Below are 17,407 nucleotides of genomic sequence, written 5' to 3'. Positions count from 1 at the left end.
AGAGCGATTAGATACGAAAAGAAGAAGATTTGGTCGACCGTGAATCATCGATGTCGAGAATCCTGGAAAATCGTAAAGAATCGCTCGTCCCGTATCCACTCTTGTCTTTTTTTCTTTCCATCGCGACTCTTTGTGCGGCTCTTCCTCTTTGTCGACCGCGCACGGTTCAATGGAACGTCCGTCACCATCGAACGCAACAAGTTGAACTTGGCTGCTTTTCAAAGAAGCTGCCGGAATTCATCAAACCGCTGCGCTGCCGCGCGGTCGGTGCTTGCCCGTTTTCAACTCGTCCACTCGAAACACCGTTCTCTGTGAAACGATAGAGGACATTCTGGCTGGCGTTTCCTTTCCCGATGAACGATCGTGGCCATCCCCAAACCCGCGAGCAACCCTCGTTCGTTCAATGCTTGCGTTTCACACACGGTGTGTTTCGTTTTATTCGACGAAATCCGCAGGAAACGCTGAGCGTTCCTTTGCTTTCGAAAGGGTGGATTTTCGACATCGAGAAAAAAGAAAAAGACGACGATTATGAAGCTCGAACTAATCGCGCCGGATTACCAACTGACTTTAGCGGATAATAGGGCTACGCTCGGTGGTTTCGCAGTTTTCCAACTTTCGCTCTCCCGTTCTATGTTCGTCGAGTGCTCTTGATGGCTCTCCGAGCACGTTTTTAGAAAGTTCCACTATGAAGGGTATTCGAAGTTCCGCCGGATCAGGATAAAATATCTTTCGCCGGAATTTGCCTAAACTTTCTTTGCCCGTATTCGAGAAATGCATATATAAACCGGTGGAATCCTCGGTCGTCTCGATTCCGTTTCCAAATAACCGTCGATACCGTTGCGCGCGATACGACATCCATACACCAGCCTCGTTTAATCGGTCGAATAGAAAAAACGAATTAAATGGTTTCCTTAACCGCGCATCGTATTAAGTCCCTATGGTTACGCAACGATCTCGCGCAGCTGTGATCGGGATTCAATTAAGAAACGGGAAGAGATCGGTTCCGATTGCAACGATTCTAGCCGTGAAATTCGCCCGGGTCTTGTATGGGGTGCGATGGTTGCACGAGGACGACGATTAAACGATAGAAAGGCGAAACAAAAATTAGAAAACGAAAGAAAAAGAAATGATAGAGTAGCGGGGGAATAAAAAAAGAAACGACGAGTAAATAAATAAAAAAGGGAAACATGTTTTCGTAAAGAGGAAAGCAACGGAGAGGAAGAGAGGGAGAGGAAGAGAGTTGGCTGGGTTAGATGAGAAAGGTCCTAATCTATTTTCAGGACGACCGAGCACGCCGTCACCAGCAAAAAGGCCGACCACCGTGTGGCCATCCTCGTACAACCCCTACTATACGAAAAGGACAGAGAGGCCGCCTCCCCCGAGCGAGGAGAGGGTCGAGAGGCCAGAGCAGAAGCTACGTGGTAGCCAGAGCACAGGTGAGGCTTGCATTCTCTCATCTGGCCCTCCCTCTCCCGCTCTTTCTTTCGTTTCTCGTGTGTCTCTGTGTTGACTCCCTTCGATTTTATTCATCACGCACATAAATACACGCAAACACGCCACCCTTTTATTCGCCGCGCGTCTTCCAGGCTGTTCTCTGTTACGCGATATTCTGCACCAATGCATCCCACGCGCACAGGCTAAATTGATTGGAACGCGCGTGTAATAGAAAGGAAGACAGATCTTGGGGCCGGGAAGGGGTTGATTCGCGACGATTGTTGCCGAAACGTTCGATACTCGATTTCGATAAGACTCCGCCGTTTGCTTCGAAACTATTAAGAAACGAGGAAGACTCGTGCCGTTTCGTGGAATAACCACGCTGGCACGAGTTTCAGGGGAGGAAAGTTGAACTCGAGCTCGCGCAGCTGAAAGAATATACGCGTCTTCCAGGTTCGGTCGTACGAGAAATATACAAAATTTCCTTAGTATCGCTGTCAAACGTTTTACGGATGACCAAAGAACGTCCTTAAGAGTAACGCACAAGTTTATCGGTGCTTTTAAAGCTGCCTTCTCGCCGTACAAGGAAAGTAGCGATATTCTCCGTTTACGGTAATCTTATGTTTAGAAGGTAGAACGTATGAAAGTAAATCTTGCTGCCATATTTTGCGCTCTTACGATTGCCAAGCTTCGCAAACATTTTGTTTTGTTCCTTTCTTTTTTTCAACGATGCTAGTGGTTTGTTTGCGCGTAGCTTCTTTGAAACGTAGAACGCTTAAAAATAGAACGGCGTAGACGCTGATTTAAATTTCACGGTCAACGGCCGACAACGACCACGACATTTTTAGTTATGTCGCGTGTGTATTTCGTTAAATCGCACTGTCCTCGTTTCCAGACCCAAGATATCTGCTTACGTAAGACATCAGGCGTCTTAGTCTAAAGCAGCTCGCTGTAAACTCATCCTCGCGTTTGAAATTTAAGGGTAACCCTGTTTGCGCTGCATAATGCATCGCGTGTTTACAAGAATCCTTGCGTAGACAAGAATTTAATGCGTTAAGGGGCGCGTGAAGCGGAAAACAGCCGCGGGCTAGGCGAAAACAGCCGCATACCTGGTCTCGTCGCCCTCTTCGACTCATCCTCTTTTCTCATTTACGCAAATAAGATCGCGACCCGGCTTCTTTACGGTCTTGAAAGTAGCAACGACGTAATCACGTACGGGGTAATTCGGACAGCGTAGCGTATAATTTCAAGAATTCTCTCGGTGAGACAGAAAAGATTTGCCCTTCCTTCGTGCAACCTGTAAATTTTATATAAAGCTCTCTTGTCCTTGCCTTGTTCCATCGAAATAACCGAAGTCGAATTTATCCTGTTCCACTTTCACTTCATACGCTTCATACGCGATGAGACGACGATGCGAACAGCGTTTATCCGCCGTGTTCCTCCAAACCGAAACCGTCTAATAAAATTCGTCTTGAGATGTTAAAAAGAGGAATCTAACACGTTGCAGATATATCATCGCCACGCTCAAGCTCCAGTCTCGAATTTATTATACGCGTTATGCGAAACAGTTTGAAATTTGATTAGCACTGTAACAAGAACCGATAATCGCGATTATACGTGTATAAGGTTTAATGTTTGTATGCAGATGCATCGTTGTAAAAGACGTGTCTGTAAAAGAAAGACACTTTCCGGACGACCTAATACATGTTCATAATTACGACAGTTATATCTCATTACATTGATAATGTAACGTCAAGATGTTTCGTATAATACATACGATAATACGTAAAAATTTGTATACGATAAATGTTCAAGTGAAATTTGTCGATCCGAGATAGCAAAAAGAGTCGAATTAAAAGGACGTGTTTAGAATGTTGACGGACCACCGCGGAGAAACCGGTAGTTTGCGATCAGGTCGTTTTGATGAAGCGTAGAATAGATGAATGGCCACTCGAATCGTTAAGGAGATAACGAGCTTCACTGAAATGGTCCGGGAAGCCATTCCATGGCAACGTCATTAAATTCAAACCGGAACCATGGATCGACTGAATGAAACCTTTAATAAGACGTTTAGCCCTTAATGGCCAATGTCGGCCACAATATTTATCTTAATAGCCGATGAATGGAACGATGCTTTCGATTCACCACGATTCGTGTAGTCGTCGTAATATCATCTGGCGCTTCAGCAATCTGATTTCCATATTCGTGCAAAGTCAATATTTGTAGACCTGAATTTACCATTGTTATGTCGATTAAATTCGAACAGTTACATTTATCGTCGTCAATGCGAAAGTAGGAAATATGACTGGCTCGTTTATCACAATTTTTTGACAAAGGCAAAAAATTGTGCATTATTAACGTAGAATCTGTAGCAAATTGAAGCTTCAACGGTTTTGGAAATTTGTCTACGACTGTGCGTTAAAACATCCGCGACTCAAGCTGTAAATGAATCGCGTTTAACTCTTCAAAGAATCTATTAGGTTGTCCAAAAAGTTCCTTTCGTTTTATGAGGAAATAATAGACGCACGTTTTTTGGTTTATATTATTTTGTCGAATTACGTACGATCCATGTTGTTCTGTTGAGACAAAAGAGAGATTTCACGGACTTGGTTTCACGTTTATACGAAGGTGCATTGTTGTAAAAAATACGTTTGCGAAGGAAAGGCACTTTCCGGACAACCTATATTTCGAACGAGGTTTTCCTACCGAAAATCATTCGCGAAACCGTATTGGGGAAAAAGTAAATACCAGGCCTCGTTGAAGTATTTATCGTTTCGTTGTCGTGATACAAATAGCTCGGTGCACACCGGCCATAAAGTATCCTCGAGGGTGTTATCACGTGGCGATTCGTGTCACCGGTGAAGCATCGTGCCGACTGATGCCCATTCATTTCCATTCATTAACGACCGTTAACGGGGTAATGTTTTAGCCGATCCGGAGAAAAATCAACGGGAGGTCTATCCGGGAATCTGTCAATTATCCGCGAACTTTCGGCCGTGAAATAGCACCCGATTCGCCGTTTGCCTTCTCTGCGATATTTTAAATAACGATCGAACGAACGCCCGTGCGACGTTCATCTTTTATTAAAATACCACTATCGATTCGACTCCTCAGCGACGAAACAATTTGACAGGCAAATGACATAGGTTTATTTTCGAGAAAGGAGAAATGGAATGTCCGATCAAGAATATTCTACCTAAGCTTTTATAACGTTTTCAATTTGTACACTTGGGAATTGCAAGAAACACTGTCTTTGGTAGGAATCGTAATACACAGAATGGCACAAAAACAACGCAACTCTAAGTTTAGATGGCGTCAACATTTTTAACGATAGAACCAGCCTCGACTAAAGCGTGAAACTCGTATCGTAGATATAAATTTATAAATACAAAGCGAATGAAAATTCTTTACATTTCATTTTCACGGCGTCAAATTCGTAGAATTATTTTTCTGAGAAATCATAGAACAGTCATTTCGTCCACTTTGCCAGCTTCGGCATTAAAAAAGATACATTGGAAGATGTCTAATGATCTGACTGCATACACACAGCGTCATACCGTATTATTTTCGTGCGACAACGTAAAGATATAGTCCATCAACGAGTTTCAAAGTGTCGTTAAAGCCGGGGCAAATAGTTTCGCAACCGATTCGTCTGTCACTATGCAAACTAAAGTCTGACTCGTACGGTCCCATTCTACTGTACGGTGGGAGCCGATCACCGCGGCCGAACGTGACCAATTGTACGGCGTTTAGACTAAGTTCCCAAAGGAAAATGCGTCCGGAATTTTACGCGACACCGTGGCCGCTGCACCGATGTCACCGCGACGAGAAGCGGCAAACACGCGCGGAAAGCTCGAACGAAAGTCAGCGAGCACGTACTCGGCCGCGTGTGGCCGGGATTGTCGGACGTATCTAACACTGGTGAAACGTGGGAAAATCTAACACGGACAGAACAAAGTTCGATAAAGGGGCGTAAACTCGGAGATATTTCTTTGGCAAAGCGAGACGGAATCGAACGTAACGGAAGGATCGACTGGAACGTACGACACTACCATGAGAATTGCTGTCGTAACGCGAGTTTGACGAATAAAATGCTCCATCTTCGCTGCGAATGTAAACTTCAAGCTTGAAGTGCTCGCTTTTGTGAGTGTAATAGAAAGATTTTCTTTTTCCTCCCTTATTTCGTTCCTTTTATTTTTATTCTTCCCCTTTCTCTTGGAGGAATAGAGACAAATCTGTAGCACCGCGAGTCTTGTAAAAAATATACGCGAGACGTTCCAGTCGATCGATTCAATGCGACACATTAAACGTGCAACGATACCTTCTCAACGGGTTCCCTTTACACGTGCCGAAACGACGAACTCGTTCCATCGATGCGTTTCCCTCGGCCAATGGTTGTTACCCTCTCTCTACCGCACGACCATAAGTGCCCGATCTAATAAAATAGTGAAATAAGTTCGTGCCGTGGCAGCCGTTACCCGGGCAACACGCGCGATTTCGCTGGCTTTCTTACGACCGGTTACAATTGCATACATTGCGTCGTTATGGGGCAAAAGAATACTCGCTGCACTCGCTACTCCCATAGAGAATCTTAAAAGTTCTCAATAAACTCCAGGTAATATGTAGTACAATAAAAACGAAAAGGAGGAATAGAATAGAACAGCAGGTACTTTGCTCGAATGAAACTCTTATACATACTACAAAATACGCTGTAATTTGTCGCGGTAAATAATACCGCGCGTAGTCAGACACCGCGGCAATTAATAATAGACGGTGAGCGTGAAGAATCGCTTCGATCAATCAGCGATACGCGCTACCATCTAGATTTGGTAGCGCCGTGTAATCTGTGTATTCGTAAATGTTGGGATCAATAGGCTTATTAGAATCGAGATTTATCACGTCGATGAAATTCAGTTAAAAACAGACAGCTGATTATTCTTGACAATTTACTTTGTTCCTTGTCATAATCGATATTCACCTGTCGGAAGAATTCCAATGCATTTGCACGTAACCTGCGAGCACGCTAAACGACAGCCACTTATCCATTTCTAAGCCACCGCCTGCGTCTGGAAATTCTCGCAGCATCAAAGACACGGGCACACCGATAGACAGGCACGGGTCGAGAGTGTCGTAGGTGGCGTTTTGAAATATGCATGGGCATCCCTTAGTACGTTTAGTAGGAAATTACGTAGGAACAACACGCGCCGCCTCTATAGCACGCCGTTAATATTAACTACACCCCTCTCGAGTATTATCCCAGGGGTAGCGGAACCGAGGCGCAGCCACCTGCTAGTGGGTTACGCTTTTAGGTTACAGTTCGCCACCGAAACGCGTGCGCGTGCCGGCGAAAATTGCTAATTTTAGTTTCGACGTTGGGCGCCGGATCCATTTACTTGTACTACTCGTCCGAGCGAAAGTGAAGTCTTTGAGATGTACTACTTAACAGAGTAACGAAGTGTTCGGGAAGAGCGGTGAAAGAAGTTCGATGTTTGGCGCGAGATCCATTTACCTGTACTACTTATCCAGGCGAAGGTGAAGTCTTTGAGATGTACTACTTAACGGAGTAATGAAGTCTCTGGGAAACGAAGTAAAAAAGTTGAGATAGCAAGATTTAAAGATATTTTACGCTGTCGATCGGCCAATTTTCATATAAAACTTCCACGTTTAGCACTGTATTAAAAATATGATAATTATAAAGATATCGTACGATGTCATAAAATAGTAGACACCGGAATATAATCTTCTTGCTACTTATATACCTCAGGCCATTCCTGTTCCACCGATCTATCACAATATATCGAAATTAATATAAGACGAACTGTGCCGTGTCCAATCGTATCCGCTAACGAATCGTATAAGACGCAAAGCGAATTAGAGACGAATTGGATGATAATGGTTAGCACGGAAGGAAAATAGAGGATCATAGGATCAATAGAGGAACGTACATAATTGATCGGTAGATTTATCTTTGAAATTGTCGGGTGTGTATAAGCAAAGAATAGCGATAAGAAATTACCGAGTAAAACCACGAGGAAGATGTTACATCATCGGCGGTCTAGTTGCAAAACGCTGTCGTGCACGCGAAGCAGCCTGCAAGGAAGACTTTAATTGCGGCGTTCCGTGCAAGCGGACTTTAAATAACTTGTTGCGGATTGGACAATTTAACGGCGCGAACGTTCCTTGCATAAAACGGGATTAAAGGTGCGACGAGTATCGCGAGACTCCGCCACTTGGAGGTTAGTGGTTCGGAAACAATGCACGAAAAGACACCATTTTTAAATAACGCGATAAAGACTTATTCGAACGACGGTACTTCTTCCTTTAAAAATCTATTTCGTAGATAATTTCTATCTCCTTTCGTTGGATTCCTCTTGAACGATCGAAACGTTATCACAAAATCACTGCAGTGGCTGTGCAGCGACGACGCTACTGGAAGGTGCCATAATTCACGAAGCAGGAAGTCATGTTGCTATGTTTATAATGAGAAAAAAAAACAGGTCAGCGAAATAAGATCACGTAGGAGTGTCGCGAAGAATATTGTATGAAATTACAAAGTACATGATATTATTTTTCAAGACGAAGAAACGACGATGTCGTGGAAATGTCTGTTTCTGGAGATCGTCTCATTAATGAAGGGATCCGTAATTTCGAATTAGTCAGGACGAGTATTATTCGTTGATTATCTTATTAAGATCTAATTAGGCAATTAAGAAGTGTTTGAAACGGAAATTAAGCTCCGGATAGCAGGAGGGAAAAGCACGTTTATGTGAGAAAATGGACGGTCTCTACGATGGCGCGAACAGTTGGCAGCAATTTCCATCAGCATCTCGAAAATTCCTATTTCGTAGGTGGTATCGGGGCCGCGAACAAAAAGCATTAGCGGTTCTGCATACTGGCGTATCTAATCTATGAACGCAATGTAATCTCACGAGCGGTTGATGCTGCTAATGTCTACCATGCCAGGCATCCTCGACTCCTTGAAATTTCGTGGACACTTAGTAGTACGAAGCTCTCTAACAAGAACCACGGCCCTGTGTACGTAGCCGCCAACACGCTCGCGTTTCCCGGAAATTCAGTCTAATCTCAATTTTCCCGCGCGTTCTTAGCATTAACATCGGTTGACCGACGATAAACTTCCGGTCTATCTTCTTGCTTCGGTGTTTCCACCTAAGAAAACTCCCTGTCGGTGTATCCGACCGAGGTAGAATGTGCAAACGGCGAGTTCTCGCGACTGACATCGTTACGAGGACCATTCTCGATCCACGAAGCTTTGCAGCGGGTATTTTCAAATATTCCTGCGGCATTATTATTCGAAAATACAGGTTTAATATCGTGCGAAGATAAAAGAAAAGTTACGATCAAGATCTAGTTACACCGGTAGTGATCGGTGAATTTTCGATTCAAATTGTAAATACTCGTTTCGATAAAACTTGGACGAATGCTGAAGAATTGAAGGGGCACAGTTAGCAAGGTCTCGAGCAATCTCAGAACGCCGTAACGCGTAACAGCAGTTTTGATCGTGGTTTTCCTCGTGATCGCATCTTCTTGAATTCGCCAGCACCGCTTATAGCCACTATCTCCAGCAGACATCGTTGGCGTGTTCTCTTCCTCTTAAAGAACGTTTCTCGCTTCCCTCCGTGCACTCGAGTTCCGTTTCCACCGATTGGGGGTTGGCCTCGGAAACGTATACGCCAAGAACTCACAGCTAGCTCGATAACCAGCTAATGCTCTCGACAAACAGCACCGCGCTATATTTCTATCGATTTTCATGAGTTTCTGGATACTTTTCTAGCGCGGGTATTGCGGCTGTTTCGATATTGGCTGAATGTTCGATGGATATTCGTAATAGAGAGTTAGGTATATTTATTTATTCTGTGATTTTATGACGAATTGTTTGAACTCGCGGCACTTTTTACGTCCGTCAATCGTCGTGCCTCTACGACTTCAAAAAGAACAAAAATTTGAGGGAAAAAATTCGAAAAAAGCAAACGAAAAATATAGCGATAGTTGATGCGGTTCTCTTTGTTCGCAAACAGATTTCTCGGGCCTGTGGCTCTATTCAGGTCGCGGCAGATTTTATTTGAGAATTTTACAAATGGTTATATGTCATCGCGCGAATTCACGTTCGCTACGTCACAGATATAATTGTTTCCCAGATCGCGGCTTAACCGGCGCGGAAGTTTCACCGCTTTCCATTTGCGATGAAATTGAAAAACCTGGGAGTGAGATGTAAGTGACAAACTGAATCGATATGCAAAATTATCCAAGGAAAAAAACAAACAAGAAAGAAGAACGTACGATCCTGAAAAAAGAGGAAAATTCGCAGTTAAAAACACTGAAAATCTCTATTGATCTGTGAACCAGTCTATCCAATTTTCAAACAAATTTTTTCGTTAAAAATCGGACGTATTTTTCCTTGAAAATGTCCACTATCCACGATACGTGAATTTGGATCACGTGTTGAATGGAAATCTATATTTACCTCGGAGTCAACGTATCGAATACTCAAAAAGCTATTTTCACTAAAAATCTCACTTGTTGTCTCTGAAAACGTTCCACTGTTCACGGCGCATATATCTCCAGTTTCTCTTGAACGAAAATTTTTATTAATTTCTGAACCAACCAGCCAAGTAATCAAAAAAGAATTATTTTCTCTAAAGATCATACGGATACTCTAGGGAAAATTTTCATTATTCAGGACACGCGAATCTCGAACCATATCTTGAACAAAAAATCTCCATGCTAAAAATTCTGAAAAAATTAATTTCATTAAAAAAAAGAAACATACTCTCCGGACATTTCCGCTATTCACGGAACGTGAAACTCGAATCGCTCCGTGAACGAAAACTTGCGTTAATCTCAGTGTCAATCTACCAAATTATATAAAAAGTTATTTCAAACGAAGATCGAACGTATTCTCCGAAAAATGTCGACTATTCGTGACGCGTGAATCTCGAGTTCTGTCTGCAACGAAAATCCGTGCTGCTCGCGGTCGGCTTGAATTTCCAGCGTTCGACACGATGGTAACGTTAACAAGGATCACCGTGCCGGCTGTCCGTGTGTATCTGTTAGGTAGCAGCAGCGTTTAATCTCAATTTCCGGGGCTCGGTGTTCCAAGGCGCGCCGGCTGACGAGCAGTAAATAGCTAGCTCGCCGCGTTACAGCCAGATGCATTCTCGTTGCCAGTCTGTTTCCCATTTTCCCCTCTGTTCTCCGCGTTATTCTCTATCCACGTTTCTTCTTCTTTCGCGTAGACGTCTCCGTGGATAAGAAGGAGTACAGTTGAGGCGTGTTGGTTAAGCGGACCACGTTTCCGCTGTATCTTCTGCCAGCAGCTTCAGAGACGACTTTCTTCCTCCGAGGAAGATGCTCCCTGAATCTTCCTCCAACCAAGGATATTTCAGCTTCTAAACTACCTACCTTGGCCTTCGTATTTTCTTATTAATCTACCTATCCCTGTACACCTTTCCAGTCTTTTTTTTTTCCTTCTATCGAGACGGTAGCAAATTTCGGATCCTCGACGTGTTATTTTTTTTTTTTTGATAAAAATTATCGGATTTAATCAAGTACGAGATAGATTGTATTGTAAGAAAAAACGAGAAGCTTGAAAAATTGAGGATACTCGTTCGATTTTTCCTGATACTATAAGACTGATTAGAAGATAGAAATTTAATGAAAGCTTAAAAAAATCAGGCCTCTGTCAGTGTGAAATACAGAGAAGATCAGAAATCGTACATCCCTTGTAGAATCGTTGGCAATCTTGCAGACGAACGTTCAGAGAATATGTATTACTTTTTCTATGTTCATTTTGGACCTGAAAATTGGTTCGGTGTATTGACGTTCCCATCGAACACATCGATCGACAACATCAAACGAAGTTCTTTCACACAAGCAAGCGTGTAACAAAGTCCAGGGTCTCTAAGCGATTTCCGATCGGCGCACTCGAGTGACCAGAGTAGTTGGTAATCCCCCGGTATCCCGAAGGACTACAGCCTGCTTATAAACTCGCCACCGTTGAGAAGTTAATCACGAAGACTTAGCGACCGCCTAATGCCCATTAGCTGACAGCTCGCCACCGTGTTTCTTTCGAAATAAACATCGATTAACCAGCTCGGATATTTTCACGGCGAAACTACCAACTTTCTCGTCGATTCGACTTCTATCATCCTTCAATAGTTGATACGTGGCGCGTATCGAAAAATCGCTCGTATTGTACGGAACAAAAGGTAAAAAAGGAAGGGACAAAGCGAATTAAAAATTGCTACCTGTAACGTGGCATCGATAGAATATCGAAAAAAATAACCGGCAAAGCGGGAGTTCCTTTCACAAAGAATGCTGGTATGTAACGGCGCGCGACGTTCGACAATAACGCCGGCACAAATTTGTCGAGCAAATACAGGTTATAGCCGTGGAAACCTTCGGCACGAGCGCGAAATCCGCGCATAAACGCGTTCGCGTATATTCCTATCGAATCCGGATGAAAATGATCTGTGATGGACGAGCGGTGATACGTTCGCCAGATTAAATTGTTGGACAACGTTCTCGAACACGTGAAATTGAAACGTTTCGGCCGGCGTTGCCCTCGCAACGAACCAATTTTTCCGCGTGCGGGCACCATACTCTCCGCCCGTTGGAATTTCCTAAGCTGACGCATCGTTTAGAAATAAACGATACGCGGAGTACGATGTTTGCGGTGAAATTGAATCGCTTATCATCCCCCCGATCGCCGTTCAATCGAGGAATCTCCGGCCTGCTGCCGCTTTTCACCGGCATAATGTTGATATTAAATTTCCAAGTTATTCGATATCGATCATCAATCACGGTGACGCCGACCGGCAAACAAGATTCGTACGGGAAAAGGAGAAAAACGGTACCTGTTGCGCGATAGGGTTACAAACCCGAAGATGGGTATTCCGCGGGATGGAAAATCGTTTCGAACTGAACGCGATAACCGGTTCGATCAATTATCGAAAATATCGTCTATATTTCTGTTGAGTTATGACTAAAAAAGTTTCAACGTATAGCTGTAAAGTATGTTTGATTTTAGAGGACGAGATACGAGAAACGCTTTGGGAAAGAAGGAACTGAGAAAATGGAAAAATATCGTGTAGACTTAAAGCGGCGAGCTTACAGTCTCTCGTGGCAAGTTTGAAAAAATATAACCTCGTACGCTAATTGGTAGCATTATACCGGTCGTGATTCATTACGCTACGTCCATTTCTTGAACGACACGTTATACGACTCAGTCAAGGGTATAATCGATGAAATCAAGGGGCGAGCATTATCAGAAACTTTCTTTTTTTACCGCTGTCTATCACGCTATGACGCGCAAGAAGCACGGAATACACCTGTTGCTCACGGCCATCGATAGACCTATCCAGAAGCTTTTTAAAAAGCGACGACTCCGCCAAGCCCATAACGATTGAAATTTATCTACTTTCTCCGCGAGCCGTTTCAAACCAAGGGTGTTCATTCGAAGGAATTAAGCGGAACAAATCGACGGTCGTTCGATCAGGACCCCCGCGTTTCCATCGTCCTTTCACTAGAATCTATAGATACGTTTGGAACGCGGAGGTTCTAGAGATTCGCAGCTAATAAAAATCGTTTCTATATTCGGAAAATTAATTTCCAATTAGTAGAAGATTGAATATAGATATAAATTTAGAATGAATCTTTTGCAATTTCTACAGAAAGCGTTCGTATATATTCTTAAATTCCAAAGAAGCGTTCTTCTCGTTATTTCTCGATGAAATCTTTGGTAGATCTATGAAAGTACCATTATACACGTAATTTGCCTCAGTCGAAGAATTTACTCCGATATCTTACAATTAAGATACTTATCGTAGATCAAAGTGGAGCGCAGAATTGGTCATCCAACGGTATGCGTTTTTCCTCTTTTCTGTTTTTCCGTTGCCATGCCATTCTTTTCGCGTGAAACACAGGCATAGTCCCGGTGACAAAAACGGCAAGGCAAATGTTTCCTGTTATCCCGGCTGTAACGCCTCGAGTTACAAGCTCGCTTTCTATGCAATTATGTTTAACAACGGAGAAAAAAGAACAGGGCGTCGCTCGGTCTTGTCCTTCGTCTTCATTTTTCGCGCGATAAAACGTGCCGCGCCGGGCGTCGCGTCGAGGAAAATTCGTTTCGCAAACAGGTCGCGCACGCGGAAAAACTGCTGTCGCGTGCCAACGAAGAAAAGAAGAAGAACGAAAGCGACCCGCGTATTCCGTAGACAGTCGACTATAACAATTATGCTCGAAACGCGTTAATTTTTGCGCGTACCGGCTGAAGCCAATAACGCTAAGTGACGCTAAGTGACAAATCTCGCGTCCCTTGTTCGTTTCTCTCTGATATTTCATGCGACGAGCACGCCTCCAGAGTAGATTTTTATCTGGACGATTTATTGTTTACCCACGTACTAACGCGTTTATCTACGCCAGTGGATCTTCCTCGGAGATTAAAGCTGGCAAATTATAGTACAAGTAACCCGAGGATTTTATCGCGATCTAAGCGTTAAGGTTGTACTGCTTTCAGACCTCGAGCTTTTAACTTAACGGCACTTGAGAATCGAAGAGAAAACTTTTACCGATATATGGCACAGCATTTTGTTGGCAGGAATATCTTTGCCCTGGCTTTTCGAGGTCGAAGCTTTTGGATATCGTACATTCCCACGAAATTTCTACGAGATTCTATCATTTTCTTTCTTGCGTTATAACAGCAAACCATAGTGGATATTTCCTTTCGTAAATTGTCCAAGTGAAAATTCATTTCGATGTCGAACGAATGTCTGTGCCGGAAAGTTGATAGCAAGAAAGAATCGATTCAGAGAATACACGCGAAGATTTGGCATGAATGATGCGGCGTGCAGATTCGATTACGCGTAAGATCTTTAAGATCGAGACGCGTGAAAATCTCATAGAAATTTCGTCGGGAGAATTCAAAGAGACAAAGTTTAAATAAAAATCGACTCGTAGTAAGAATTCTTAAGGTAGATGAATGATTATTTTATCGTATATGTAACGAACAAAAACGTGTCTACGCTTCGCTATTTCTATAAGATCAGGAATACACAAAATGATATTTTCGTAAGAAAAGCGGGAATAAAGTATCCTGGTAGGATAACGTTGCTGTGACACAGAGAGACGCGGATTCGCGGGAAAAGAAGAGCTCACGGCAGAAATATACGTCTTGCTTCTTGGTCGATTCGTCTTGCCGCGGAAAACTCTGGCGAGAAACGTTTCCGAAGCTTCCTTGCAGCGGCGCGACATGAGCTTAACACGATGTAAGCCCCGCCCGGTGTGCGGATATATCGCGGTTTCTGCGGCCCGTTGCTATCCGTATCCATAAAGAATGTAAGCTTCCACGGAGACTCGTATCGTATCCTCCCTGTGGCGCAATAACGGCGACTCTCGGGATCCAAAAATTTCATGCATACGATATAAAGTATAAACGACGACTTCATCATCCCCGACGTTTCGCTCCTGCGTCTCCGCATTTTCTTTTCCATCTCCGTGCTACGCAACTTCGCGTTTCGTTCTCGATCTGCCGCGTCTCTGGTCGCGAGTGTCGCGACTGGAAAACGGGAAGGTCGATTTCGATCTTTCCATCGTCTGCAAATGTCGAGCTCTCGACTTGTTCTATCGAGCTATGAACGCGATACAAAAGGAAGTACGCGGAGAAAATCGGCACGCAAGGATATTGAAACGGCGAGCGGGAAAACGTACGTTCGCACTGAAACGTCTGGGATTGATTTTTGGCCTTTTCTGGAATAATAACCGCGCAAATACGAGGCTTCCCTCGTCAAAGGAATATCCGCGCCAATATCGACAGTTTGATTCTTAAGGTCGCGATGCCGGACGTGTGGCACCTCGCGAAAATTGCCCTTCGCCTGTGAAATTTCCTGGAACCTTCTTTCGGTATTTCGAAATATCCCGCTCCTTTGAAACGGTTACGCCGGAGGAAATGCCGCCTTCCGACAGCAGAAATTGAACGTTCACACGATGATGTTTCGTCGGAGAACGCGTGCTCCAGCACGTTTGATCGTCGGTTCGTTTTCGAGTCAACGAGCTTTCATCCTACGATGCTGTTTGCGCCTTGGAAACTGGATACGAAGTTATGGATATTTGTTTTGCTGAGTTTACAAGTATCGCACGAACCGTGTTATTTAATTGAAGACGCGAAACAATAGCGTAAAGCTTTTTACGCGATAGTATCGTAGACTTGTCGATTTGCTGGGAAAAGACGAGGCTCTGAATTCACAGTTACGGTAAAATTTCGTCACCCACACATCGAGCTACACCGACCTGTGTTCTGTCGGCAAATGACTGTTTACGGTAACGACAACGATTTTGGCTTCTACCTCGCCTGCGGAATATTTAAGGAAGCTATCTGGAAGAACTGTTTGTTGGAGGTAGCGAGAAAGAAATTCATGAATTTCCAAACAATCGACTGGTATTTTTCCTTCTTAAGATTATTAAGAAAAATATAATACCTGACTCTGGATAGATTCTACGAATTCAGATTTATTTTCTTCTATTTTTGTAATTTGAAGTTGTTGAACAATTTGTTGTTGTCTTCTTCGCGTTTCTTAAATGTTTCTTAAATGTTCGAGAATTTTCACAATAAACACTTACAGTCTCGAATAGACGATAATCGGATTAAAATTCTTCATTTTTTACGATTAGATCTACGACTCCTTTCAAGATTACGTAATTCTCATGGGAAACAAAAAAAAATCTGCGAAGACTGAATCGAGAAGTTCGTGAAACGTTCGCAAGATGAATTGTAACATTGATCGAGCAAATTAATTTCCATGGAAGTGATATAGTGATTTTCATGAAACAAGGACACGCTAACGTTTCGTTCTATATGGCAAGTTAGAGGATGGAAATGAAAATGGAGACGAAAGTGAGATACAAACCGGTGAGGACACGCTGCTAGTTCGTGGTTTAACACCTGCGGGCAAAGAACAGAGCCAGGTTTCGGGCACCAGGTTTCAGAGACTTTGACCGCCGAACAGGTTCGCAACGGAGCGTAGAAGCACAGCCTAAGGCGTTCCTCGATAAATTTGATGAAAAAGTTTCGCTTGGCGGCGAGTCGGCTCGCGGCGCCAAGCCGCCCCCAGCGAGAAAACGATACCTTTTCCGAGTTTCGTGTCACCAGGCTTGATAACGACGTTCCGTACCGTGAAAAGCTTAAACGTCGCCCGTTCTCTGCTCCTTTCCTCCAAGGCCCGAAGCTCTTTTTGCGATTTCCACAATTTTTTTATCTTTCTCCTTTTTAACGCAAGAATCGAGGTCTGAAGCGATGAAACTTGAATCGAGATACCACACGCTCTTTCAGAAACATATTTTTTCATAAACATGACGGTTTCGCGTATTAATTGATTTTTATACTCTCCGTTCCGTCGACGTTGACGTTGACGTTGACAGATTTTACGAGACGCCGAGCGACGCATTTGCAATTATTACGTTACATCGTATATTAGTATATATTAGCTCGTATCGTCATCTTGTCAGTCGTAAAGCTAAAGCGAAGTAGGTCGAAGTCGTTTCGACGATCGCCAGCGAGCGTAACGCGTGTTTATTGTCCTAATTGCTGTTGAGCAAATATTTTTCACGCGACGGATCGTATGTGAAGTTTGGCCATCAGAGAGGAATTCGACAGCAGCGTATAATGCATAATAAAGCCAAAAATCAGAGACAGCAGCGCATTAATTAAAAGGGGAATTAATTAAAGTTTCGCCGGAGAGGGGTTACGTGTCGTTAGCAGAGTCGATCAGGACCGTGCTCGCGGTCCCTGATAAATAAACAATTTTCGGCCAGGTAATCGACGGGGGCCGCGTGTTATTGCTCGGAATCCCATTAGCCAACGGCAAAAAGGAAACCGAGATAACGCTAACAAACTTCGGTGATCGCCGGCGCAATCGGAATTTCAATATTTCGCAAATCGATTATCAGCGCGCGGACACCG

The 17,407-nt window shown here is 43.6% G+C and overlaps 1 protein-coding gene across 4 annotated transcripts in view; it reads left to right on the top strand.

Annotated features, from left to right (window-relative positions):
• The window catches only part of LOC126869684 (lachesin-like), a 283,334-nt gene that overhangs the window by 240,117 nt on the left and 25,810 nt on the right, over window positions 1-17,407 (top strand). For 3 of the 4 annotated variants that reach the window (XM_050626529.1, XM_050626530.1, XM_050626531.1), the window contains one exon: window positions 1,281-1,436. The exons of the other annotated variant lie outside the window; for it this stretch is intronic. In XM_050626529.1, the coding sequence (XP_050482486.1) occupies window positions 1,281-1,436 (156 nt within the window). The remainder of the gene's footprint in view (window positions 1-1,280; window positions 1,437-17,407) is intronic. 4 annotated transcript variants of the gene reach the window in all.

Source organism: Bombus huntii, chromosome 9 (genome assembly GCF_024542735.1).
Source record: "Bombus huntii isolate Logan2020A chromosome 9, iyBomHunt1.1, whole genome shotgun sequence".
Classification (NCBI taxonomy): Eukaryota; Metazoa; Arthropoda; class Insecta; order Hymenoptera; family Apidae; genus Bombus; species Bombus huntii.
This window is presented reverse-complemented; position numbering and strand designations above follow the sequence as displayed.